Below are 25,655 nucleotides of genomic sequence, written 5' to 3' on the forward strand. Positions count from 1 at the left end.
ATTTTGTGTTTAAATAGGATAGAATTATTTGCTTTGTTTTTTTTAATCCCTATCCTTGTGTGTCTTTAAAGTTCCCAACAAGTCATGGTTAATTTGTTTCTGTCCCACAAACCATGATTCAGAGAGTTGGTAAAATAATCCTTACTATTAGGGAAGGTACAGTCAGACAAAACTCAATAGAACAGACAAGCAAAGCATCAGAAAAAAGGTTTCCTCCTTGGCTATAAGACAATAAATAAGACATTACACATCTTCCATGGCCTGCCAGTCCAAACCATAATGGCACAACCTCTTAGCAATATTAAATTAAATGTTTGCCTTTCTCAGAAGTAGTGGCTCTTTACTTACATATCACTGCTTGGGTTAGGTTTGACCGTCTCATCAACTGGCAGACAGAACTCCATAATCTCATTAAATCCAGCATTACCAATATTCTTTGCAAGCTGTAAAAAAAAAAATAAATCCACAGCTCACTTAATAAACATGTTCAGCTACTGACCACACACATATTAGCCACATCAAGGGGCAAGGGAAAACGAGAGTTGAGATCTCTTATTTCTGATTCCTTGTTCTGCTACTATGTCAGTGATAATGAATAGACCAGGTACCTTCTTGGATGTTAATTTTCAGCTGGGATTTAGTACCTGAACCAGTAACTGCAGAATAATTAATCCATGAAGACACCAGTTCATATGATAAAGGCAAATACTTTGTGCTGGGTAAGAACACACATATGAACTGTCACACAGAGCAGCTGATAAGTGGTAACTTCTTTGTGTAGCAAAGCTGAATGCATTTTCTTTCTTTGGGGATTAAAGTTCTCTTCTAAAAATAATGCTAAATAATTAATGGGATAAGTATTTGCAAGTCCTTCAATTTTTAATCTTAGGCACATCTATATGTCAAACAGCTGTGTTCTTATAAAGAGCAACCAAGGGTAAAGACCTGAAAACACAAAAAATATGAAGCCTCTACTAATTTGAATTCTAAGATAAGCAAATTTTACTGTAGGACGCTATGTTCCAGGAGGATCCATTAAACTTGAATTAAGCTTTCTTAAATTATGTTTATCCAGAGGCAACTTTCAGGATTGCAATGACATATCGTTAAAGTGTTAAAAATATACTTGTGTTAGAAGTATTTTACAGTACTATTTTTAAGTTAATAAAAGCAATTTGATTACCAAAAGTTCAGATGTTCCCAGCACATCTAATGTAAGTGATTGCATCCTGGAATAGTGAACACCGAGTTCTCTATGGATTCCTGAGCATTCAATGCAAGTTAGAATTCCCAAATTTGTTGAAAGCCAGGTAGGATCTGAAACAGAAAACACCCACACAATTAAAATTTATTCAGACGATTATTTCACTCTAGAAAATGTAGCACACAGAAGTGAAATAGTTTTGGGATTGGACAGACCATATTATAAAACTGTAGAATCACTGTCTGGGGTGCACGTTGTGTGTATTCCCCTGGGCCTGAGGGCCTCATCAAACGACCTGCTCTTTTTATCTCATCTTATACACTAAATTGGCCTGGAGTTTCTTTTCTCCACGATCTCTTTAGGTTACAGTTTGGCTTACTTACAGTTTTGAACATACTATTAAGTAAAATAAGATTTTTGCACATTAATTATATATTTTATAATTTATGTCTTTACATTTACTTTACTGGGAAACAAAAACAGTGGGTTTTTTAATGATAAAAGAAGATTAAAATGTTTATTTTATTTTTGTGAAGGACATCTCTCTCCGAGGGAGCTACTCAACCAGTCTAGTTTGTCTTTCTTCACACACCTTTCAGGAATTGCATTTTTCTACCACTAATATAACAGTGTCACATTCTCAACTGTGACTACAGGTGCAGTTCAAACTGAAATAACAATGCTTACAGGGTTGGTTTTTTTTTGTACTTCAAGTATAGACTTCAGACTAAGTGAAGCAGAAGAGATTCTGAAGTACACATACAGCACACACTACAATGGATTCTCACTCAATTATTTCAAAGATACTAAAGCTCATCCCTCTCCTTTAGTAACCCTTGCTTGTCTTTTCTCCTGGTATTTTGAATTTTATTATAACATTCCCTCATCTTCCAGACAAATAATTAATTTCTGAAGTTTCAGGCAACTTAGTAACTTATTTATTTGATAAAGGTTTGGTAGCTGTTACTTAGACTCTTCTCCTTTTAAGAGAGCAGGATTGACTCTTCCCATAGTCTTATACAATATCTATTGCTGGAAGTAACAATCGATTTATAAAGTGCAGACAGCATCAGATCTGATATTTTCAGCTACAGTTTCACATCAAAAAACCCTAAGCCTTGCAGTGCCTCTCTAACATAAAAGAACACAGGAAACAGCAGGATTTAAAAAATAAATTAAAGAGGATTAAAGTAGAAATTCATTGATCAACAAAACCAACACTGCAAACCATAGTCAGTGCAGGTGTATTCTTTTCCAAATGAGCACAGCCTCAGACATATTCCCTGGCTCACTTAGTCAAACATTACTAAAAAAACCCAAGAAAAAGGGTGTATTAAGAAAATGCTTCATGATTCTGATGGCTGCTCAGTTTTACCTATTATTAGGTAAATTAGGTAAATAATAAAATAATCTTATATTATTAAACCATATTTTATGTAAGTTCACTTATTTATGTAACCAAAAGCTACAATTAGCAAAATATATGGGACAAAAATAAGCTTCTTAGTAACTTTTCTCCCCACTGACAATAAGCATAGAGCAAATCAATCTTACTAAAGTAGTTCCATTAAACTGTAGCATATTCTACTATGTGTATAATTTTTGTGAAATAAGGAGTAAAAGTGAAAGCATAAAACATTAGCTTAAATATTCTCATGAGACAAAGAATTTTTACCAATTAGAAATATGCTTAATTGAGTCACCTTGTGCTCCACAGTCACAACAAACATCATTTCCAGTCATCCTCTGGACTTCAGATATAATTTCTTTTGTCAGTTCCTGGACAATATTATTTTCTCCTGTGTTATCATCTCCTTTGAATGCATTATTTAAAGCTTCCTCTTTGCTGTTTTGTAGCACAGATGTCCATCTAAAATGGTAGTAATATTTTGCTATTAAATGTTTTGGCACTTCTAAAATTCAAGGTAAGTCTCAGCAGAACACGAGTATCAAGAATAAAATCAGCAAAGAAACTCACATTTGACATTCCTGTTCATCCTCTGCTTGAAAATGGTATGTTCTGTCATCTGCACAATAAATAATTCACATACTGATTAAAAAAATTTTTGAAAAACTGATTTTGCAGAAATCTCTTCAAAAAATCTAAAATTAATTGATGTATGATTCCTAAGGTCTCTAGTCTCATCACTGCAGTGCTGACAGACAAAAAGTCTATTTAGCAAGTTTCACTCTTATTACCTACAGTTCATCTATGATTAGACCCATGTTTACACAAGGTGGTTTGCTGCATTTTAAACAGAAGCTTTTTTCTTCACTGCTGTGCTTCTATCACATAAGCAGCAGGAGAGTATAGGAAATTTTCCATGTTCTAGATATAACCTTAGTAATCACAAGTCTAATGTTCTGATGAGAGGGAGAGAAGTAAAACATAGTTTATCTGTGTATATAAGATAGAAAGATTTAAAGAGTCCAAGTGAGCTCTTAAAACCACAGTAAACAAATATGGAAAAATAAATTTGCCAGACATAAAGTCCAAACTACAACCAGCATAAGCTGCAAGCTGTTTCAATTAAATCAAGCTCACAGTTTTCAATTTACTACTACTTTTGTAATTCTAAGCATTGCTATCATAGTGTACTACTAAAGAAAAAAGCATAATACATTTTAAGTCTATAAAGCAAATGAGATATGACACAGTTTAATGGCTAAGCTGGAGTTAAAATTAGAATTGTCAATGAGAAGAACAGAGGTAAAGCTACTGGCAAAAAGATATTCTAAAATGAATATTTCTTAAGTTTGAAAAATATTCAGGCAAAAATGTATTAAAAGATAGCTTCAAACGTGGAAAATATGAAGACAGTGAAGCTATATGAAAGAACAGAAAGGAAAGTGCTACATAAAGAGGTTTTATCTTGCCATGATACAGCAGTTTGCATTTTGTAAAAAACAAGGAATATTTTTAAACTCTACAGTAAAATGAAGAGAAACACTCATCTGGAGAGGGATAAGAGTCCTGTTGTGCCTTTTCAAGAGTATGATAACGTTGTGACAAGCTGCTATTGGGCAAAACATGACATGGTCATCAACAAAGAAAGAAAGTGCAGAAGTAAACAGGGAAGCCCAGTTACTTGTGCAAAAATGAAGAAACTGAGTATTGCACACATGCATTCTAGTCTACTAACATAAGCAGCACAGCTTACATTTACAAATGCGAAAGAGCTTTATGCATTGATAAAGGAACAAATGAGGAACACATTTATATTCTTCTCCCCAAATAATTTGAGATATATATTTCAGTAAAATGTCCTAGTGAGAAAACAAAGGAAACATTCTACTACATAATTTTGTATCATCCCATTCCGATCCCAAAATTATTCAGTTTTGGTGGGTTTAACACATAGACTCTTTATCTCACCTTTTTATCTGTAATGAGATCACAAAACCAAAAAATGTTTTCATTGTTTTCTTCACTGTTACATTGCAACCACCAGAATTAAATTTTTTAAAGTTTTAAAAACATCTTTTGATCTTGTGCAAAAATCATAACTTTGCAAGATGATCAGCTATGACATTTTCAAAATAAAGAGGGATGTCACGGCAAAAATAGTCACTCTATTGTAAGACAGCACAAAATGATATATAAAAAAGGAATTAAGACATCTTTTAAAACAAGTGGTTTTCCAAAGAAACGGGTACAGTTAGTTGCATTATGCTAAAATAAGTGAAATGTCAAAGTGTCGTAGGAAGGGCATTTTATAAAGTGAAGAATTCTATAACTGTAAAAATGTTCAAGTGGATTATTGACACATCTACAGAAATAATGCAAAACTCTGCTATGAGCTGCAAGTAGAAAGACCTAAACAACAAACCTACGTGATATGAGGTCAAAACATTTTTTCTCCTCTGGGTTTGTTTTCACTTGGCAGGTTAACAGATTGAGCTTTGCTGGAGGTCGGTTAGCCTATTTGAAGATAAAATGCACACATTTTAGTACATTGATACTGACTGAGCCCTGCAGTTTGAAAACATAGGACAGCATCCCACTGGCCAAGAAGACTTGACAAATGGCTCTTTAATTTTTAAGGTACCCAGGTTTTGATTCATGTTTTCATCTGCATCATGGTTTTTAAACTACTTATATTTGAACATTTTATTCACTAGTAACTGGATAGACACTAGAATTTTGAAAGGGGAAGAGGGTAAAATCACTTCAATTATCATTAACCAGTAACACTTATCTGAAGGAATCAGGCATGAAAAAGAGACAGGTTCATCCTACATTTAATCCCTTAAAACTGAGACATTTACTTTAAAAAACTCAGTTGTTTAGTTTTCAGTAATGAAATAGTTTGACTCCTGCCAATGTCTTTGAAGGGTCCTAGGTAACCAGTTTAGAACAAATGCTCAATTTTAAAATCAGTAAAGGTACACATCAAAGAAATAGGAAGCTTGCACAGAGAAGTCTTGAAGCAAGAATATGTAAAACTAAACTGAGCTAGTCGACTACTAAAAAATCTAGTAAAACAAAATGTATTTTATAATGATATGTGTTTTCTAGTCAAGTTTCTAGTCAAGTTCCTCTCAGCGATCTTTTTAATAGAAAGTGGCAATATTTTCCTAAAACACAGCAAACTGCATAAGCAACCTGCATTTTGAAACAGACTCATAAAGTCTACAAAGACTTTTCAAATAGCACCTCTGCACTAACCTCTTCTTTCCCTTAACCCACCTGCTCTACAGACCGAGGGTAGGACCTAGAAAGACATGTTTGTAAACGTGACTTGAAGAATGGTTTGCACTTCCTACAATGGATAACTAGTTTCACTCTTCTTTTAGAGTAATTAAATCATGAAAACAGATTTAACTAGTGAGCCTTTGCTCTAGGCAATCATGGCTAGGCTTCACGAAGATTTGGGGATAGGCAATAATATCTGAAAAACAGTCATTTAAAAGATTAGGAAAGTACTATCATAAAGATAGCAACATTCATAAACACATTATCAAATGAAGCTGAACTATCACATAAGGTAATTAACTCGCAATGAATCATAACAAACATAGATATTCTCATAATCTCTTTTAAATTTATTGATGAAAACATTTAATTCAAAAAAAGAAGGGACAACAAGTCCAAAGAGTACAGATTCCCTTGAAACAATCTGATAAAACAATGTAGCTGGCCAAAAAAGAACAACATCATTTTATCTGAACACCAGTTTAAAAAATCAAACCACAGAGAAACATAAGAAGGGAAAAAAATTATGGGTTTTTTTTCCTGTTTGAAAAAAAAAAAGAAGAAGCATGGTGTCCTTGAAAAACAGCAGGCTCATGCTTTGCCCAGCATAAGCAGCAGACAAAACAAAGTCATGCAAGCTTCGAAACAATAAACCTGCAGGTCACTTGCTGGTCAATGTAAAATGAATTATACCCAAGAGAGGTTTCAGAGGCAGCAAGACGACAATTTATTGACAACCACATTGTATTCTCTGCCTAATAAATAGCTTTTCGAATTCCAGACATTCCTTTTAGTAGTAAAAGTGCATACAGATTTAATTATTTAGTTATAAATTATATATAAGTATATAATTACATATATTTACATAGAAATATTTATAAATTATTAATTAGATAGACACTGGGCAACTCACATATACTTTTCTCACAGCCTCTGTGAGAATGTAAAAATGCAAGTACATTTAGGTTAAGAGAGAATCTCCTTGTCCCAGGACTTTGGATCTGAAGCGCATTTGGGACCTAATTAGTTTTCTATAACTTATGAAATATGAAGCTGTAAATGAATGCATTAAAATACTTCAGAGAGGTCTGTAAGACCAACGCACACAGAACTCCTCTCTCTGGACAAGAGAATGCAGCATAAATAACTCTGTATCGGGATCGGAGAACCCAAAGAAATGGCTGCAACAACCTGGAACACATCCTGGGCCACATGTATTCTACACACATATTCTAAAGCTTTTATCTGAGGATCTCCTAACCTGAAATCAGCATTAACAAGGGTTTTAAAAACCCTTAGCATGTGGTTGATACCACCTCATTCGTGCTTCTACCCTGCAGCAAATAACAGTCTATCTCCACCCACCACCCTGACACTTGCCTGTTACTTGGTGGACAACGTGTATACATCACATGGCAGATGGTGCTTGGGGAGAAGTTGGAGGTAAAAGACAAAGAGAGGTAAGGCTGTACAAATTCTTTAGCCACACGAAGCTACTGTAGGTGGATCTGGACATTTGGCGGGATTAGGAGACACTGGATGTAGAAAATGATAACAAATGTGTAACTGCTATTATGCTACTTTGAATCCTCTGAGCTTCGTTTTCCTGCTCAAGTCTCTGTTCAGAAAACTGCTGAATTTCTGGACACCTTGTTAACAAGCATGTTAACAACCCTCAAAAGATGTGCTGCTCTTAACATGCCATACACAGACCTAAGCATCAACTCATGCTACTTCCTGAAGAAAAGGCAATCCCCTATCCTGTAAGACTGACTGGATCTGTTCCAGCAACAAACAGTAAGTGTAGGAATCAAAAGGTTAGGCATCTGAAACAGTACAGGAGTGCCATGGTACAGAGTTGACTTTTACAAAAGGCACAAGCTAACGTGTCCACTTAACAGACTGGTTGGCTGATTTCATCATGCATATTTCTCTGGATATCACAGTGATTAACTTCAGAATAAAAATATTAAATCTGATTGTTTTGTCTTCAGATTGTCCTGTTAATCATCATGGTAGATTAAACTTCCCAGTAGTAAAGAAAGAATAACAAAGAAAGATTCCTCAACAATGAGGCTATCTTATATTCCTTTTTTTGCAGACAACCAGCAAATTTCATTTAAATTCTTTAAACACAAATCAACTTTGAGGAATCTGACATTTCTGAAATCTAAGTTTATTCTTTGTGACTTCTTGATCTGAAAAGCACTTAGGAATTCCTAATTACATGGTTCAACCTGCTTCTGTCATTGTTTCTTCCTCCATGTACGTTAAATTGCAGTCAGATAGATGTCAGGAAATTTCCGACTACTAATAATTACACAAAGGACCAGTGTCTGTTTTTCCATCAGCCATTACCTTGCACGTTGCTCTATGAATGCTAATTTCTTTGAAGCTTTTAGCTGTCTAAAAGTATAACTTCTGCAATGCAGGCAGGTACATTCAGGACCACAGCTGGGCGACTGAAAACCAACCATATTCTCCCCATGAGTCAGGAGAGCACTTGGCAGGCAAGTTTAACTCAGAATACAGCATCTGCAACTGCCTGAGGACAGCTGTTCTAGAAACTAACTGAAAAAATAGTCCCTCAAAGAGAGGCTACATGACCAAAGAAGAGAAATCCATGAAGAATACTTAGCCTTTAAGGGAAAAGCATTTACAAATTTGTATTTCATAAAGAAAACAAAACTGTCAACTGAATTTGTGAGAGATGGTTCATTTTAATGAACTTCTGGGACAAGAGAACAGCACATCATATTTCAGAGACAGGAGATATCAACCCTGAGAAAGCTTGGACATCAATGTTGTTCCTTCAGTATTCTCAGAAGGTATTAAAAAAATTCTTAATAAACAGAAATCACTTCTACTCATTTCAGTGTCTACGAAATATTCATTAACTTTTTACATAAAACTGCCATCAATACATAAGGGGGAAGTGAGTAAATAAGTAAAAATACTTTTTAGGAGCATATTTTAAAACAAGAAGGGACTCTTTTAATGTTGTAATATAGGAAAATCAAGACCAAACCTGTGAAACTCACATATCTGAACTCACATTAAACTATCTACGAACTGATTTCCAGCTACGGCTCCACTGTTTTCAGTGGGAACTTACTGCTTCTAAAAATGTCAGACCATCTGGTAGACAGCTTATAAAAAGAGAAGAAAGCAGTATCTTGATAGACTCAATAACTGTACTTGCATGTGAAAGTTCTCAAATTCTGCTCCCCAGGTGGATTCTGTAGCCCCTGCCAGCTCTGAGCTGCCCCAGCTACGCTCTGACTGGTACCAGCACAGCATGTCCAGCACCAAGTGCAATCCCAGCACTCACAGACACCAGCACAGAATACACTAACAGACTTTTCTCTGACAAACACAACTCATACACACTCAAATGACAAGAGGGATAAACTGGTGGACAATTCCAAAGCCATAGTAATGACTCTGCTTTGCAGGCCTGGCTTTACACTCCTCCTTAACTCCTGGTTATCAATTCTGAAGGCAACAGCTTATGGTTAGATGCACAAATGAGAGATTGATTCATTTATGCTGCCAGGGTCAACTTGTAGCCATAGCAACAGGCATAACAGGATGAAGAACAGAAAAGTTCATAACAGGATCAAGAAACAGGACTGTTTATTAGACCAAGAATGGGAAATAGAGTCACTGAGTTATTTTTTGCCTTAAGAAAGTTTCTCAAATTTTTTGAGAAAACAGTATAAAAAGAAAAAAGTTACAGGAAAGCAAGATCAAGTTGAAAGCCAAGTGCAAAAGGTCCAAAACATGGAAGTATACATTTTTAGAATTTTAACAAACTTTAAATATTTATGCCTAATGTGTTTCAAATATTGGTAGCAGTAAAAGAGAGGGACTTGTAACTCTCTATTTCCTGTCATTCTGGCAGAAGTTGTTTTCAGAGTTGGCTTTCACCAACAGCTACTTCTCAGGAGCTACCTTCCTAACAGACTACAACATAGCAGCAAATCTGGGGGAGAGAAGAGATTCAGCACACTCTCAGTTTACTTGCAAATCTACTCTCAGTTTATCTGGCAAATATAAAAAGTTGTTTAACTCCTATCTAAAAGATGGCTTCATGCCCAATTATATCTTTGGAAAAAAAAAAGTTTGAATTTGTATTTTTAGATAGACTGGTAAAATATGAACATTTACATGTACTGAGTCACTAAAAAAGCCCTTTTTTCCCATTAATAGTCATAAGCATTAGAATAGCTGTATTTTTAGATGCTGTGTATGTCTTGATATATTTCTGAAAAGTTGCCTTAAAAAAATAATATCACTCATATTCAAAACACTGAATCAGGAATCTAGCTAATTCCAAATTACAAATATAGACCAGCAGATCCTGCCTTTTTGTATTAGCAACCATGTACATAAAATACTGAAAACAAATACTTACTGTACCATGGGAAATTGTAAGAAAACCATTTTTAACTGAGCACTTCCTTTTCTGCCACACTTTTCTGATTCTAGTTTAAAGGGGGGAAAAAAAAAGGTAACTCAGTTTTAAATATATTTTGTATGACAGTGCTTCAGTTCTTAAGACCTAATGTTTTTTCCAGTAGACTCCAGCAGTACTTACCCATCACTTTTCTTATACAGACTACCATTCCGTTCAGTGCCATGCTCCTTGTTTCCCTGAGGCTGATGTAAACTGTAAGCTGTACTCTGCCGAAGCTGAGAATCCTGAAATAACCAACAGCAATTTATAATGCATTCCACACTTTCAACCAAACTAACCCCCCATTAATGAGTTTCAGAGCTTCTCCTTCTGCTCTAATCCAACAGGCCAAATGAAGCATATTTTTCCCCCTCAATGAGAAAGAACAAGATCCATTTCTTTCTTCAGAGGGCACAAAAAACATTTGATAAGTAGTCATTATCAGCAACTGCCAAAATCCTTTTACTTGCTTTATTTAGATTTACTATTGGCCTTAATATATTGGGGTTTTAGCTCAAAATTTAATTAAGCAGTGGGTTTTCCAGTTCATGCAAACACTACAGGGTACAAACATTAAAGATTATTATTACCTGCAATTGCTAGTCTACCCTTCCATCGTAACAAAAAGAATTACATACATCAATCTGAAGAAGTGATTTTCCTTGTGGAAACTGAGTCAAGTTATTGTCTGAAAAGTACAAGAGACCTCCTGGTAATATAGTTCAGGAGTCATATAGGAAAACTGAAAAATCATTTCCAGAAGAAGAATAATTTAAAGCAAAATATCTTGAACAAAGTCGAATTCTGGTCCTGGAAGAGACAAGGATTAACTAAACCCTTCTCACTGCTCTCAGAACTACCCAGAGGCAGGACTCACTGCTGCAAGAATCCACCTTCTTAAAAAATAAGAACCTAAAAATGAGGAATCTGATGTGTCATGCTATATTAGCAGCAGAAACATGACAGGATGGACTTTTAAATGCCTACAGTAACAATGATTAACACCTGTAATTGCTTTTTTTTCTATTATCATTGCTTTATGGACATAATTACACTTCTGTTATATAAGGCAGATAATACAAGTATAGCAAGGGAAAAACCCCCAAAGCAGCTCGCTTACATGACTATGAGCTATTCTAAACCTGATGGTAGGGACAGAGCTACCACCTACACCCCTGTTCAGAGCACTGAGGACTCCATACCTCCAAGCTGTAGGATTTCAGGCTCATCCTGAACACAGTGCTGGAGCTCAGTGGTCCTGAGAACCATGAGCTGAGCTCAACACAGGCTGCAACCCTCCTTGGTGCTTCTTCTCAGCAGAAGCAACCTGTGCCCACTTCCCTGACTCTCAGCTAGCGATCTAGGAAGCTGTATTAGGTAGATACAACATGCATCTGAGGCTTTTAAAGGCACTACAAAACCACTACTTAAATGTTTGTGCCTGACAAAGCATACCTTCAGATTTAAACCAGTCTGTTTATCGTTCCTCTCCAGTTTGTTTACACAGAATTATTTGGTTTTGCACTCTGTCTGCACAACGTAGAGCCACAACATTTATAAAAAATTCCTGTCTCTCATTAAGAAGCACTGCACGTGTACATTTACTGACTTCTGAAGAAAATCTGATCTGACACTGCCAGTTGTGCCCTACCAATGCCTTGATCTCTGCCTCCCATTAGTCAGCAAAGGAACTCCATTCCCGGGAAGATTAGAGGCCGTACAGGAAATTAATTTCAGTTCTCCCCATCCTCAATTATGTAAAGATTTCAGGTGACCTCCAACACCTGCTCATAGCACCACTCCCATTACTTAAGTCTGAGCTGCTCCTTTTTGTGCATCATTTTCTGCTGCATTTCAGATCCCTCCCTTCAGCTTTTTACACTCAGCTGCTGTGTTTGGCCAAACTGGCAAACCAATAATACAAGCTTCCTGCCTTATTTCAGCAGGAGAGGAAGCTGCTGTAGCTGACGTGTATTTCCACACATTCATTACTATGAACAGTATCTTTAAAAAATTTAATACTATTTCATGAAAAGAACCTAAGGACAAACATATTTGCCATTTTAAATCCTCAGTTCAGGTCATGTCCAGATCAGTAATGCCCAAGGTGATTGCCAGATGACGGTTTTCCACAGCTCTCTGATGAGTAGTGCATGATTTTGATCTATCTCCTAACAGACAGGATGCCATCCCACAAATCACCATCACAATTAACATCCTTCCAGACAATTTCAGCATGCCTTTTCCATATGCAGGCTCTCCAAAGGATCTTCCCTTATTTCTGGTTTGCATATTGCACATACCAGAGATACAAATCACAGATAACAGAGTCAGACCCAATGGCCTCATCTGAGGAGCAGCAACAATGTACATTACCTATGGGAGGAAATGGATCACCACAGGATAGAGGACATACCTAGCACAGAGTATTGTCATTTTAAATATCTCTTGAACATAATAAAATCAGAACAGACTGAGGTACACAAGCCTAAGAAACTGAACTTTGACCACTTTATCAGCTTCGAAATGCAGATAGGCACAAAAAAAAAAGGTGAGTCATTTAACTGCAGCATGTTTTTAGTGAACCACTTCCCTGACCATAAAGAGGTTGGAAATTATTTGTTCCGAAGTTATAAAGACAGACTGACTTCAAGCTGAACAGCATAGCTAAAAATGAAATAAATCTGAAAACAGTATTCTCTAAAGATGGTCTGTGACTACTGGTAAGAGATATTCCAAAATCCAATTTATCAGCCCCACTATGTGAACACAATAGACCTTTCCAATACAAGGTGCTTCAAATTATACACCACAAATTTTTTGCTAGTCATTCCACAGCTCCTATGGAGCAAGATTTTTAGACTGTTCAGATCACTCCTGTGTATAAAGCTGCCAAAAAAGTCCTTACAGCTCTTCCGGAGCTGAACTTCTCTGGCATTTGCAGGATGTTTCAGAGATCCATCCTTATTTATTACAGTCCCACAGAGCCTCTAAAAGACATATCTACCAGAACCCCCTGCAGGCAGTCTTTCCTATAGCACAGCTACTATCATTTTTGTCAAGAAACACAAAATTTGTCATATTTTACAGAGGCCTAAATAGATTACAGGTTCTACCAAAGAAGTAGAAGCAAATCTAAAGACTACAGTCACAGGAGACAACCTCACCCAAGGTCATGAAACGAGAACAGTTTAGGCAATACGACTCTAAGGGTGACTCCAAAACTTGCAAGACCTCTATAGTTTGAAAACTGAAAGTTTAAAAATTAAAAATTACGAAGATGTACATGAAATGACATTTCAAAAAGAAGTTTCAATACAAACCAGGTTTGAGGAAGTTCTGTGCAGGAGGAAACTACATTTACAGGCACAACAAAAGAAAGTTCACTATGAGTGCTTGTGTGTTTTCTTTTTTTAAACACAACAGAAACGATATTTGTCAACATTCCATCATTTCTTACATGAAGTCCATTTTAATTAAAAGTACATATATTTTCAAAATCTTGCAAGAACATCAAATCAAGCAACTGGATTTAATTTTCCAAAAGAAAGCGTCACAGAAATCACCAATTTGTCTTACAGCAATTTTCTTTCCCAAGAAGAATATGGTAACTTTTTTTTTTTCCTTTTTGGTAATAAAACAAACCCAAGTGAAGAAAGAAAGAACCAGTCTTTTCATGTCAACAGACAAGAGCTCAAAGGAAAAATCCAGTTTCTTGAAATCTGAATGGAAATCATGCCAACTATTTTCATTAAAACATGGTAACACTTACTCTCCTAGACTTCGGTCACAAAATGTAAATGCATTTTAGGAAGGAAAAAGAAATCAGTTATAGTAAAGGAAATTACAGTGCAACAAGAATAATATTAGTGAGTTGAACAGTAAATTATATCACAGCTCTTTGGCATCCCACTGATTAACTGATGTTTTCAAAAAAACTTTAAAAATAATTATATTTCTCGTGCTCTGCAGGTAAGCATCTATATCTAGATTTGCAGAATTAATAAATAATAGCTATAGCACAAAGCACTTTTTATGCTTGCATTTTTAAATGTCACAAACCCAGCAGAAATAATAAATTTATGTGTATTATTAATTTATGAGTCTATGAACAGATGTGTACTCATCATGGTTTCCATATACATTTACTATCAGTATCACTGATAAAGAGGTAAACAGAGAAGCAACATTTGCAGCAACCACGACACCCAACTGCTTCTGGTATCCCCCTTGAGCAATGACCCAATTAAAATAAGAAGCCTGCTAACACACTCCAAACAGTAATGACTTCTTATTGAGAGTGGCAATCAATGGTGAACCCAAAGCAGTCACCATTTCCATGAGGATCACTAGTTTCTAATTCTGCAGAGCTCAGATTTGGAAGTTTTTGGCAAATCAGTGAGTCCTGAATGCCAGGCAGAATCTAAGAAAGGGCCTGTAGCCTGTATGGAGCTTCGTCCATAATGGTCATCATCACAAACCTCAAAAGGTAACAAACAGCATCTCGGAGTGAAGAGCGTTCAAGGCTGTTCCAAAGGCCTGTCAGCAGGTCACACAATCACACGGATTTGGGTTGGAAGGGACCTTTAAAGGTCATCCAGTCCAACCCCCAGCTGTGGGCAGGGACATCCTTCACTCATTTACATTGCTCAACAACCATCATCTGTCACCAGTAAAAGCCAGGAGTCACCGTAACTTTTATGGGAAGATCAAAGCAAGACCGGAAAAGATCAAGGAAGTCTGAGCTCTACAGACTAAACTATTTCATCATGACCCCTTCAGAAAGAGAATCTGAAAAGGGGGAGGGGGCTCATTCATCACTTCTCATGGCCCAGCAGCCACACAAAGGAAGCTGGCAAGCATTTATTTATATGAAGAGGAAGCACTAGCAATCTGAAACAAAAGTAGACCCAATATTTAGGATTACAGTATACAAAAGACGCTTACTTCCAGATCAGAGTCTGCAAATGAAACTACTCCAGAACTCATTAAATCTAACGGCAATCAATCAAAACTCAAAAAATACTTATTTGTTGGATTGCCAAACTGCCCCAGCCCTTGCACATTTGAACCCTGGCATCTTGCAGCAGAGTAGCAAACTTAATTGTTACTTTTGCAGATGACAGAGGTGGTTTGGGATTTGAAGTTCAGTTTCACATAATCTTTACACAGTTTGGATTAGTACTGTGAGATAAGGTTCCACGAATAGGGTCTCCTTGATACTGCCAAAGTTCTTTCATTCTCAGTCTGCAACAGTGCACCATCTGAATTATTTTGCAATACTGGCAACACAAAGAAATTACTTTTCAGTAAGTCTTGTATTTTTAGTGGGCATTAATTTAAAAATTTTTGTCACACACTTCAATATCAACATCAAAACAAAGATGAATGAACAAAAGAAATTAGATGGCTGATAAATGTTAAAATAACTGTTTTGAATACTAACATTACATTAGAAGTAATTAAAATAGGTATTACAAAGTTAAACCACCTTATATGCTCACCTCTTTCTGATCAACTTGGAGTGCTGATTTTAAAATATCCCTAAGCTGTGTTAATTGTCTTCTTTCTTCATCTTGTGCTTGTTTAATCTTGAATGAATAAAAACACAGGTTAAAAATAACGTTATTTTCTATTTTCAACGCAGGTCTTTCAAATTTGCTGCTTAATTGTTCATTTTTCTAAAAAATATTCATCAAGAATGAAAACAAAGAGAAAAGATAATGTGATCAATTTTTTTTCCTTTATATCTTCAGAAAACTTGATAATGGCAAGGATGTTGCTGGGTTAAGACTGATATTGCCTCACAATATTCTTGCTTCCTTGTGTTCCATTTGAAACCACATGTTCTTTTCCACTTAGTCAGTAAACACTTTAGAGCAAAGGCTGTTTTCCTAACACTTTACACAGTGGGGTCTTGAACTAAAACTAAGGCTTCTAAATGCTATATTGGAACAAGATTTTTCTCAACAATCTACTGAAAACCTTAAAATGCTGACTACTAAAACAGTCAGCCAATCTGAACCAAAATGTTCATGCTTCCACTGTAAAAAACTAAACTTACAACACAAATGTGAAAGGTTGCTACTCACTGTATAAAGATCTGTCGAGAGCGTCTCGATTGAAGGCTTCAGACTTTCAACTGCTTTTAACCCATCCTGAAAGAAACTTAAAAAGAAAAGCAAAAAGCAAGCTGTTATTAAACTTCACTTTGTATTTTCTGCTTAAAAAATTGCCGAAGGAAGACGTGCATATTATTATGCCATGCCATAAACTTCAAAACATTAAACTCTTTTTTAATGCATCTTTGGCTGATCCACCTCTTTATTTCCATCATAGCTTATTCTAACATGCAAAATCCCCAATTAGATTCAGAACTGCCACAATCCACTGCCACATAAATTTTCCTCATTCTCACCTCAAATACAGGTTCTCATCCCATTTTGTGAAGGCCCAGAACAAGCAAGATTCATTTGTAGAACAGCAAAAGCTCTAGTAGATATAAAATAATTATGACTTCTTGAAGCCAAATAATTTCACGTCTGATGCAATCTTCCTACTAAAGGAAATCCCCTTTGTTTCCCAAGCATTAACTATAGTCTACATGTAAACTGAATATGTTACATCTTACTGTATTATATGTATTTTTATATTGGCAGAGTAACATTATCTATGCCCAGTATTCCAGTTCTTAAAAAACTCAGTAATTCTGATTTTAAAAATAAATTTTAAGAAACCACAATTACATGCATATTTGATTAAAAATTGCTGCATTGTTTGCAACAGAAAATATTTTCATTCTGGGAAGTAGACATGAAAGTGACAACACAGCACAGCATTTATGTTGTTGAATTGCTATTAAATGGACAGAGCAGATAAGTGACATACCACAGGTAAAACTGATTTTAAAAGCAACATAGGGAAAAAAATACATAGATGCAAACTGGTGTTTGAAGAAGAAAACTTACTGATTTCAACAGGTTAGCAGCAGCTCTTTCAAGGTTATAGCTGTGACTTCATTGCTACATTACTGATTTGTAAGACTATCATAAAAAAGTACATAATTCTAATGAGAACTATATGTTTTATTACCGGGTCCTCCAATTAACTAGAAAAAGAGTGATTCTTTTAATATAGTTTAAACCCACTGCTTATGCAATTTATTTTTCTTTAGCAGAGAATTAATTTATATCATTGCCAGATACACTCAAAAAAGTCCATCAAAACTAATGGACTGCTAAGTAATAGACCAAACGAATAGCTCTGTTTCAGGAGTAATTTATAAACATGGCAAATTATTGTTTGGCACTCCTTTCAACCAACAACTTCAACCTCGTTACATGTTCCAGAAAATAGTGACAAAAGGAATTACTTGTCTATGACAAAAGCAATCTGAATCTTAATATTTATTTTGAAAATTCTAGAAAAGCGTTGTGATGATGTCAGAAGTTGAAAACAAAACATTGCTCCAGTTATTGTGTAGGTATAAAGAAAACTAAAACATACTTGCACTGAGCATGAAAGTACTTGATCAAGTTCTGAAGCAAGTCCACTCCTTTTTTAATCTTGATCTCATTGACTTTCAGTAGATACTGTTAAAACAGTAATTCACAAAAGAAATCAATTATTACTGCTACAGTGTTTTTTTTAAACATTTATTTTCAGTTATATTTCAATAAGCTTGAACAGTTACAGATTTACAGGACCTAAAAGAGAGTGCATCAAAAAGTGGCATCGAGGGTTAAATCACACAAATGGACTTTTGTCACTGCTGATTTTTGATATCCTGTGAGGATATTTCACTATGATTTGTTCAAATTGTTAAAACATCCTTTATGGCTCCTAGGGAAAGCCTCTATTAAAGAAAGCATGGAAGTGTTTGTGAGGTAGATTTAGAAAACCATTCATAAACCTAGCAGCACATCTAAGAATGTGTCTCACTAGTTGTTAAATTCATTGCTAAACAGATGTCATTAAGGAGGAAACCATTTTACTGAAAAAAAAAGTGAGGGATTATTTTAACAATTTTTAAAATCTACCTGTTGATTTTATAGCTTTCGTTATCAAAAAGTCCCCTTTTCTGACTATTCAGAGGTAACCAACTAAAAACTTTTTTCTTCAAAATCAGAAGAAATACAGGATACACTTTAGCTATTCTACATTTGAGGTACCCTGATCCAATTTCACAGACTTCACCCTGCATTACCACTACAACTGATTCACGTGAACTTCGCCTTTACTGTGACACAGCAAGGGAGAAGCATCTGTTCCTGGTTGTTTCTTAGGAGGGATACAGATGGGCAATCAGCTGACAACATCCATATGTTTATCGGGTACTCAAATCCCTTTCTGGGTTTTGAACACTTTAGTCTGACTCCGTATAGGAATGTGAAGCTTTTCTATTAGGTATGAGTGCATGCAGTTACTAGAAGTGGTATTCAGGACAACTGCAGTTATGCTATGCTGGCATATGAGTCAAATTAGCTATACTCATCACAGTAAAATCACCCATGGTATATTTTTGAGTTAATGCACAGAAAAAATGAACACAGCAACTTGAATTCCCAACCACGGAACCAGATGTGTCCTTAAACAAATCAAACCAAAAATATTCACATGAGATTTAACATACTGCAAAATCACAAAGACTTCCAAATAGAAACATTCTGAAACATCTTGAAAGACAACTGGATTCCATCCTTAGCACTTTTTCTCTGCACCAGCCCAGCACTGTGCTAGACTAGAGTCTCTCCTCATAATAACGCAACAGCTGTCAGCACAGGGAACAATTCAGAGAATGATCTAGGGCTTAAAATAACTTACAGTGAATTAGTAGTGTAAAGGCTTATTTATTATAATCTCTTAGTGTTTTATTGAGCTTTGCATTAATTTACTTGTTAAGTGAAATTAGAACATATCTAAATTCCCTCCAAAGTTTGCACATCTGGATGATAAAAAAAAATGTGTTTTCACAAATGGAGGCCACAAATAACTCAGCATTTCCCTTTAGTGTCACAACTGCCATTAAACAACTGTGTTTTTCAAATCTTTCCTAAAAACAGCAGCAGAACAATATGAATTTCATGTTGCATCTTACCTCACACATTTGTAACTGGAAGAACCTTCTTTCTTTCTCCATCTCTTCTGCAATTTCAGCTCCACTTATTTCTGTACGGATCATCCCATGTAGCTTAGCATGCTCTTTTTTCTCCTTCTCTATTTTTGTACTATAAGGCAAAAAGCATCAGTCAATGAAGTGAGAAATCCACAGCCTCTCAGGAAATCTGATTATTCACAAAGTCTCCTGACAGATGCAGAGCCAAACTCCTGTAGCTTTGCATACGACTTACTTCCAGATGACATTTCATTTGAAATTTGACAATGACTAAAGATCGGCACTGACATACAGTAGCTGAAATCTAATTCAATCATCTGTTAAAATAATGTTCTGACAGATATTCCAAAGGAAGACACTAAATGAGAAGATACTAAGTTCTTACTCTGAAGAAAGGAAATACAGAAAAAATAATGAGTTTTAATTGATAACACAGGGTGTTGTTTAATCCCAACAGAGCAAACACTGGTTAACAGAGTTCAATTATGTCACCAGATTTATTGAGTCTTGCCTGTCATCAAGTCATCTTCTATATATATGGGGTTTCCTAAGCCAAAATCACAGTTGCTGTCTCTACTTGCTGCTGAGCCAGTTGGCACTGGGAATGCCGGTCAGCCGGCTGTGTTGCAGACTTCAAAGTCTGCTAGACCAGCTGTCCTAATTCCCTAAGAGTTTCCATGAACATTTTCCAAGAGCTCTGAATGAAACAGGTTCTCCTGTAGAATATAAATGGATAACCAGTGCCTGCCATACTCCCATAAACACACTTGTGCATTTGTTACAGCTATTCTCTGTATTGTTCCTAAAGGCAGTAGCATAATTAGACAACCCAGTTAGACAAGTCCAATACGGAAAAAAAAGATAATAAGAAAATACATGAGGGTGTTTGCTTTTTGGAGAAAGACTATTAGTTTGCCACTCATACTGTTTAGAATTTGAAAATTCAAAAAAAGCTTCCTAAGGAAATGCTATACTGCTTGTGAACAAGAGGAAGCATTACACAGGAATACAGGAAGGAGATCAGAGGAACAAATAACACACACAACTGTCCTACCTCCTCTTGGGTAGTCAAGTGTCTCTCAGTTCTCACTCTAAAAAGATGACATGTCTCAAGTACTCTCTTAACCTGATGTTAACATTAACCTAACTGCTTATGGGAAAATGTCTTAGATAGTCTAAGGACTTCCAGTCAACAAAGTATTCTGAACTTACACTTCTCAAGAATGAGGAACTGCCTCCTATTACACCTCGAGCAGCAAGGAAAAACAGGAATTAATCCCATTAATCCCACCCCATAACATATCCACTGGGAAACATTTCGAGCAGCAATTTGAAAAGCCCCGCTGTGCTCTCACCACTGGCAGGCACAGCAGAGCCATCCCTGTGCAATATTCCAGCAGCCAGCACATCCTCCTCAGCCCATCACATCTTGCCAGAAGCACATGCTTAGAGAGAAGTTATTCTCCTTTGAAATAAATATTCTGAAAAACTCCAGTCACCTGAATAAAACCTCAATTCCACACTGTTCTGTTTTCATGAAAAATAAGTCTGTACTCTTACCCAGTTACTGCCAATTACGTCATTTGGTAGGCACAGAAAAGTCCAAACACAAGAATTAACCAAACCTGAACAAGGAAGATAAACCACTGCAAAAAAGACTAACAGAAAATGACAAACATGCAGTTCCCTTCTAGCACACACTCTAGGAGAGTTTACATTATATCATTTTTGATTGTTCTAAACCAGTCAAACCGCAGAGCAAAGATCCAGGATGTTTCAGGTCTCTCAATTTCCACATATAACTTAACGATTCTTGAGGTCAGAGAATTCTCTGAAATGTATGTGAAGGCTAATAACTATCAACTGCTATTGAATGGTATTTTCATTGTTTACAGAGAACAATACTCAAACACAGGATGACAAAGCTGTCTCCAAAATCATAAGAGCTTACTAGCATGTCATAAAGTGTCTCTAAATGCTAGTTAAACCAAAGGACAATTCATACCACCAAAAAGTCAAACATTATGCACAATATCACAGCATGCATTGTATTCCTTGTAAAGAAAGCTAGATTTTGGTGAAAGAGTCTTTTCTACTCTTTAAAGGATAAATCATATTCCACAGGTAAAACAATAGTTAAACCAAGACGAAAGCATACCAGCCTCTACCAAGTAATTCAGAGAAAGACATCCTTGAACCCATTTGTTGGAGCTTCAGGCTATATTGCTTCAAAACCTCAAAAAGATGCTTTACCAAAAGCCCCAATACCCAAAAGCCCAAATACTAGAGACACATGACAATGCGTTTCACATTTGCATTTCCTTATTATTTGTGCTTTTAATCTCTAACTACATCTTCAAGTTTGCAATCTAAAATTTATCCTGCTACTTTGTTACAGTAACATGCTACCTCCCATCTGACTGATACTACAGGACACTTTGTTTCTAGGGAAACAAAGAAATTCCGTACAGCAGTGTTGCATGCAAATCTTCTGAGTGCAAAAGGTTGGCTGGGTTTCCCATCCAAATGCAAGGATCAATTCAGCTTCAAGTATCATTCTATTGTGACATTAACCAAATCCTGTTGTCAGAACTGTCAAAGACAGTTCAGTGACATAACACTGTGGAATTTCAAATATTGCAGGGTATTAAGGTTTTCCAGGCAGATCAATTAGGCAAAATTAATAAGAAAATTGTGAAAACTCTAAAAAATACTCCAGAAGCAGTAGGAAAGCAGCAAATGTTTTGTTATGCTGCTGTTCTTGAAGCTCGTGCAGCACATAACACATGTATCACATAGACTTTGCTGACTCTGAGCACACATTAGTCCATTTACAATGCAGTTGCACATAACTAATACACAGTGAGCTCAGATGTGTGTAGCAGACAAGCAAAGCTGAAACAGGATGAAGAACAACAGAAAAGTCAAACAAAGTGAATGGTCTCACCCATTCAGTTTCCAATGTAAGACTATTTTTACAGCTCTAAATTGAAAAGCAATTGTTTTTCAACATAAATTATAATTTGCATTTCAAATAAATCAATTTTGCCATACAGATCATCGTGTAAATAAATACCAAATACTGGTATTTATTTTCAGCCAGTCAATAAGGGTAACCAGAGCATCCTGTGCACACACAGTAGTAGTGAACTGGCTGGATGGGAAGCAACTCTTGCTCTTCCTCTCCTTCCCCCTACAGCAGTAAGCCAGGCTGAGTCTGGGTACATACATGAGAAGCTGCAGAGACTGGGAACAGCACCTGGAAGGAACACATTTGAATTGGGAGCACTCTGGATAATGGAGTGCTTCTGAAGGCTATTTTGTTTGACAAAATAATATTAGACATTTTAATTTTAAATATCCTTTCTTTGTTTAGTCTTCCTTTTCAGCCTGAGTCTCCAGGCTCTGGCACTCCAGCTTTTCAGTGAAAGAGCCTCCATTTTATTTTATCCTACTGCCTGTCAATGTTGACAGCAAAGCATGTCTCTCCTATCTCTCAAGTCCTCAATGGAGAAGCCATCTTTTCCTTTTGGAAATGCGGGAAAGCTTTTCCCTTTCACTCATCCTGCTCTGAATGATGGGGCAGAAGAGGGCATAATGAGCAAAATGTGCTCAAATCTTTCCAGCATTTCATCCATAACATCTGCAGATTCATTCAAAGACTCTTCCATTTAATTTGCAGGTAATCTCCTTCAAAATAAAAATAATTAATATGAAATCTCAGGCTGAAACAGTATAACATGAATGTGGTTTACCTGGACTTCAGTAAAGATTTTGACACCATTTCCCACAGCATTCTAGAGAAACTGCCTGCTCATTGCTTGGATGGGTACGCTGTTCACTGGGTAGAAAAACTGGCTGGATGGCTGGGCCCAAGGAGTGCTGGTGAAGGGAGCTGCTCCAGCTGATGCCTGGTCACTAGTGGTGTTCCTCAGGGCTCAATACTGGGGCCAGCCCCATTTAATATCTTTACTCAGTCATCTGGACAAGGGGATTGAGTCCACTCTCACTAAGTTTTCAGAGAACACTAAGTTGGGTGGGAGTGTGGGTCTGCTGGAGGGTAGGAAGGCTCTGCAGAGGGATCTGGACAGCCTGGATTGACGGGCCAAGGCCAATGGTATCAAATTCAATAAGGCAAAGGGCTAAATCCTGCACTTGGGTCACAACAACCCCAGGCAGCATTACAGGCTGGGGAAAGACTGGCTGGAAAGCTGCTCACTGGAAAAGGACGTGGGGGTGCTGGTTGACAGCAGCTGAACGTGAGCCAGCAGTGTGCCCAGGTGTTCAAGAAGGCCAATGGTATCCTGGCCTGTATCAGCAATAGTGTGGCCAGCAGGACCAGGGCAGTGGTTGTCCTCCTGTACTCAGAACTGGTGAAGGCCCACCTCAAGTACTGGGCTCAGCTCTGGGCCCCTCATTACAAGAAAGACACTGAGGTGCTGGAGCGTGTCCAGAGAAGGGCAACGGAGTTGGTGAAGGGTCTGGAACACAGGTCTGATGAGGATTAGCTGAGGGACCTGGGATTGTTCAGCTTGGAGAAAAGGAGGCTCAGGGGAGACCTTATCACTTTGTAGAACTACCTGAAAGGAGGTTGTAATGAGGTGGAGGTCAGTCTCTTCTCCCAGGTAAGCAATAGAACAAGAGCAAATAGCCTCAAGTTGAGCCAGGGGAGGTTTAGATTGGATATTAGAAAAAATTTCTCCCAGAAAGGGTTGTCAAGCATTGGAACAGGCTGCCCAGGGGAGTACTTGAGTCACCATCCTTGGAGGTATTTAGATGTGTAGATACAGCACGTAGGAACATGGTTTAGCGGTAGACTTAGCAGTGTTAGGTTTATGGCTGAACTTGATGATCTTAAAGTATTTCCCAACTTAAATGATTGTATTATTCTATTCTGTGATTCTATATTAAAGCTACCTTGCTTAGCATTCTCATTCTATGTCACTGTTTTCAAGCTGTGACTCCCATTTTGTCTTATGCAGTTGCTTTAAAAAGAAATGTGACAGAAATATCTACTGCCTACGAATATCAATGATATACTGAGTCAAGTTAGAGTTCTGAAGAAGTAATTTGATAAAAGCTTTTTTTTAATATTGTTTAAAACATGAGTTTACCAAACTGGAAACATCATCATTTTAACAAGTAGCTGTACAGACATCTTTACAGAAGACTGTATTTAGACTTTGCTCATTTTTCCATTGACTTCAAATGAGTCACAAACAAACCACTAACAACAGAGTTATATCTAGATACGAGCACCTGTATTTCTTCACAGTAATGTAATGCTACTGCCTTCATCTTATAATGCCATAGGCACATTTAAACAACTTGTTCTCTTCAGGCAGCTGTGCACAAGAGACCTCATGCCCAGTTTCTAAAAGGAGAATGGCAAAGGAGGAGAGGTAGCCAGCCTTCCCAGGAATAGCTTATTAGTTTTCATTAAACCTTTACATTTCACAGCATTAGCACAACACTTATTAAAGAGGACTTCTGAAGATAATATATATTTACAGGTCCCAACATAGATATTTATTTTAAAAAAAATAACATTTCTTTATTTTCAGGAAAGTCAGGTTTGTGTCTGGAATACAGACATATTCAGTTAAAAAATTAGTAAATAGTATCCTTCAGTAAGTTGCTGCTCTGATTTCCTGCGCAAAATTGATACAAAGTCTTTACCTCAGAATCTACCCCAGCAGGACTGATTAAACTGAAGCACGTGGGTGAAATCTGGCTCAGTGCCTTCCTGAATCTGATCTGTCTGCTGGGAGAATGAGCAGTTTTTAGGACATGTGTACTCCTTCCCCGTACGCTCCCCTGGCACGTCTGCCATTAGTGTTTCAGTACATGTGGGACAGCAACTGCCTCGTAGCAAGAAGAGCCCAGTCTGCAACACCTTTCCCCAAGGGACACAGCCCAGTCCCGCTGCGCCGCTGCTGTGGCCGGCAGCATCTCCCAGCTCTTGTGTGGGAAACAATGGCTGTAACTGAGGTCCCAAGAGAAATGCACTGCTTTAAAGCTTTAAAAACATTTTTAAATCTTTATGGCTCCAACTGAATCATGTTAATGACTGATGGTGAGAAAAGATGAATTATTCATTAATGTTACCTAAGGATAGTCCCAATTTTTGCCTGAGGTAGGCTTACATGAAGCTATAGGTTACTTGTTCCTCATACTCCCT

The 25,655-nt window shown here is 36.8% G+C and overlaps 1 protein-coding gene across 4 annotated transcripts in view; it reads right to left on the reverse strand.

Moving 5' to 3' along the window:
* Window positions 1-25,655, reverse strand: part of ASAP2 (ArfGAP with SH3 domain, ankyrin repeat and PH domain 2) — a 60,964-nt gene that overhangs the window by 17,390 nt on the left and 17,919 nt on the right. For all 4 annotated transcript variants that reach the window (XM_018088847.3, XM_018088846.1, XM_018088845.3 and 1 more), the window contains exons 5-15: window positions 19,457-19,586; window positions 17,866-17,951; window positions 16,452-16,527; window positions 15,864-15,950; window positions 10,501-10,604; window positions 10,318-10,387; window positions 5,039-5,126; window positions 3,183-3,231; window positions 2,908-3,074; window positions 1,184-1,317; window positions 349-443 (exon numbers count right to left, since the gene is read on the reverse strand). In XM_018088847.3, the coding sequence (XP_017944336.1) occupies window positions 349-443; window positions 1,184-1,317; window positions 2,908-3,074; window positions 3,183-3,231; window positions 5,039-5,126; window positions 10,318-10,387; window positions 10,501-10,604; window positions 15,864-15,950; window positions 16,452-16,527; window positions 17,866-17,951; window positions 19,457-19,586 (1,086 nt within the window). The remainder of the gene's footprint in view (window positions 1-348; window positions 444-1,183; window positions 1,318-2,907; window positions 3,075-3,182; window positions 3,232-5,038; window positions 5,127-10,317; window positions 10,388-10,500; window positions 10,605-15,863; window positions 15,951-16,451; window positions 16,528-17,865; window positions 17,952-19,456; window positions 19,587-25,655) is intronic.

Source organism: Manacus vitellinus, unplaced genomic scaffold, assembly GCF_001715985.3.
Source record: "Manacus vitellinus isolate BGI_N305 unplaced genomic scaffold, ASM171598v3 scaffold_11_pilon, whole genome shotgun sequence".
Classification (NCBI taxonomy): domain Eukaryota; kingdom Metazoa; phylum Chordata; class Aves; order Passeriformes; family Pipridae; genus Manacus; species Manacus vitellinus.